This window comes from Sitodiplosis mosellana, unplaced genomic scaffold (assembly GCF_009176505.1).
Source record: "Sitodiplosis mosellana isolate CC-2019 unplaced genomic scaffold, AAFC_SMos_1.0 Smas_scaffold_640, whole genome shotgun sequence".
Lineage (NCBI taxonomy): Eukaryota > Metazoa > Arthropoda > Insecta > Diptera > Cecidomyiidae > Sitodiplosis > Sitodiplosis mosellana.
In genome coordinates this window covers 1-2,548 of record NW_022595882.1, presented here as the reverse complement: position 1 = coordinate 2,548, position 2,548 = coordinate 1, and the positions used below count along the sequence as shown (strand labels likewise).

Here is a 2,548-nt window from a genome sequence, read left to right as displayed (position 1 = left end):
ATTGCGGAGTTGATTATTTTGGGCCGATTCGAATTAAGCGATATGAAGGAAGATGTAATTCAATCGACACCGGCTATGCTGCCGTTTTCATATGCATGACAACTAAAATGGTGCATATTGAATGTATTTCGGATCTAACCACTGAGCGGTTTTTATGGTCATTTGCGCGATTTACTTCGATTTATCAAATGCCAGATGGCATGTTCAGCGACAATGGTAAAACATTTGTGGGTGCAAAGAATGAGCTGTGCGATGTAACCAAATCATGGAAATCGAAAGAGATGGAAGACTTCTTGAGCGTCAAAGGTCTTCGATGGAAATTTATTACTCCAAGAGCACCAAATCAAGGAGGAATTTGGGAAGCAGCTGTAAAGTCAGCAAAACATCACATGAAGCGCATGTTAATTGATAAAAGTTTAACTTTTGAGCGGTATCAAACCCTGTTTGCGAAAATTTCGGCTGTTTTGAACAGTCGACCACTTGTGCCGTTAACTGATGATCCATATGATCTAAATTATTTGACTCCATCACATGCTGTGATCGGTGAGCGGACCATCCAACCACTGTGCGATAATCTTCATGACATTCCATTGAATCGATTGAAGCAACAAAAGGTTCTTGACAAAATACAACAAGACTTTTGGAATACGTGGCGCAAAGAATAAAGGGTGATTCATTTAGAGGTTTTTTTTCAATAGGGATTTTTTCGTGGATCACGCGTGATTCGTGTCCAACTGTCAGGCTATTTTTGTTCAGTATTGTTTGGCATTTTATCATGGAAAGACTCACTCCAGCCCAACGTTTACAAATCGTTCAATTGTACTACGAAAATTCGCGTTCTGTGAGGAATGTGTTTCGTGGACTTCGGTCAACTTATGGTCAACATCATCGACCCACGGAACCCACTATACGGAATACCATCGCCAAATTGGAAACCCAATTTACATTATTGGATGATTTACGACCGAATAGACCACATCCAGCTCGCAGTGCTGAAAATATAGCGGCGGTAGCCGACAGTGTACGCGAAGACCGGGAAGAATCGATTCGGCACCGTTCGCAGCAGCTTGGCTTGTCTTATGCCACCACCTGGCGTATTTTACGTCGTGATCTTGGTTTAAAGGCTTACAAAATTCAACTCGTGCAAGAATTGAAGCCAACCGACATGCCCAATCGCTACCGTTTCAGTGTTTGGGCCCTCGAAAAACTGGAAGAAGATCCACTGTTTTCGACCAGAATTTTGTTCAGTGATGAGGCCCACTTTACGCTCAATGGCCACGTAAATAAGCACAATTGCCGTATTTGGGGAGAAGAACAACCCGAACAAGTTCAAGAACTGCCATTACATCCATTGAGAACAACGGTTTGGTGTGGTCTTTGGGCCGGTGGAATCATTGGACCTTACTTCTTTCGAAATGAGGCCGGCCGCAACGTTACTGTCAATGGGGACCGATATCGCGAAATGATAACGGACTGGTTGGTGCCTGAAATTGAAGCCCGTGATCTCGACGATATTTGGTTTCAACAAGACGGCGCTTCATGCCACGTATCGCGACTTTCAATGGCGCTATTGCGACGTCAATTCGGTGAACAGTTGATTTCGCGCAACGGACCGGTCAAATGGCCACCAAGATCGTGCGATATCACCCCGTTAGACTTCTTCCTTTGGGGCTATCTGAAGTCAAAAGTCTACGCGAACAAGCCAGCGACGATTGACGCTTTGTAAGACAACATTACGCGAGAAATCGCCGCAATTCAGGTCCCTATGCTCGAAAGAGTCATCGAAAATTGGAACTTCCGGATGGACCACCTTAAGCGCAGTTATGGCCAACATCTGAAAGGGATTATCTTCAAAAAGTAAATGCCATAGAATGTTCTTTCAGATGGTAATAAAAATTTGGCGATCGATTTAAATTTTCTGTGTTTTATTCAAAAATAAAAAAAAAAGTTTTAAATGAATCACCCTTTACATCGGTACACTACAAAACCGATACAAGTGGAATCGAAATGAGCGGAATTTATGCGTTGGAGATTTTGTGCTGCTAAAAGAAGACAACGTACCACCAGCCACTTGGCCCGTAGCGCGAGTGATTGAAACCTATCCTGGGAAGGACAACGTTGTGCGGTCGGTTAAGATACGGACACCGAAATCAGATTATGTGCGGCCGATATCAAAACTCGTCCTGTTACCAATGGAAGATCAACTGGCCGATTCACCGGAACCGAGTGCAGCAAAATGAAATATGAATTCGAATAAGTAATGAATTGTAAATTGAGTAATTTGAATTGTAACATAAAGAGAAAATATTTATTGTATAGATTATAAGAATCATGAGCTATTGTAGTTAGTTGAGCTGAAGCACCTATTGATTTGTATAACATAGAATAACCTTATTGAAATCGAGCGAATGAATTGTCATTGAATTAAATTAAATACCCATGCGCAGTTGAAATGTATAAATTATATCATTTTGTAAGTTCTCTTCGCCGAGGCGGGAGGATGTCTAAATTAGACAAGTAGTTTTATCTCGCTAGATGGCGCGGGTTA

At 42.1% G+C, this 2,548-nt stretch overlaps 2 protein-coding genes across 2 annotated transcripts; both read left to right on the top strand.

Moving 5' to 3' along the window:
- The first annotated feature begins 107 nt into the window (after positions 1 to 107).
- LOC129570912 (uncharacterized) lies at positions 108 to 665 on the top strand. The gene has a single exon (XM_055450634.1). The coding sequence runs from the start codon at positions 108 to 110 to the stop codon at positions 663 to 665; it is 558 nt and encodes a 185-aa protein (XP_055306609.1).
- A 10-nt stretch (positions 666 to 675) lies between these two features.
- LOC129570911 (uncharacterized) lies at positions 676 to 1,736 on the top strand. The gene has a single exon (XM_055450633.1). The coding sequence runs from the start codon at positions 776 to 778 to the stop codon at positions 1,724 to 1,726; it is 951 nt and encodes a 316-aa protein (XP_055306608.1). The 5' UTR covers positions 676 to 775; the 3' UTR covers positions 1,727 to 1,736.
- Positions 1,737 to 2,548: the final 812 nt, after the last annotated feature.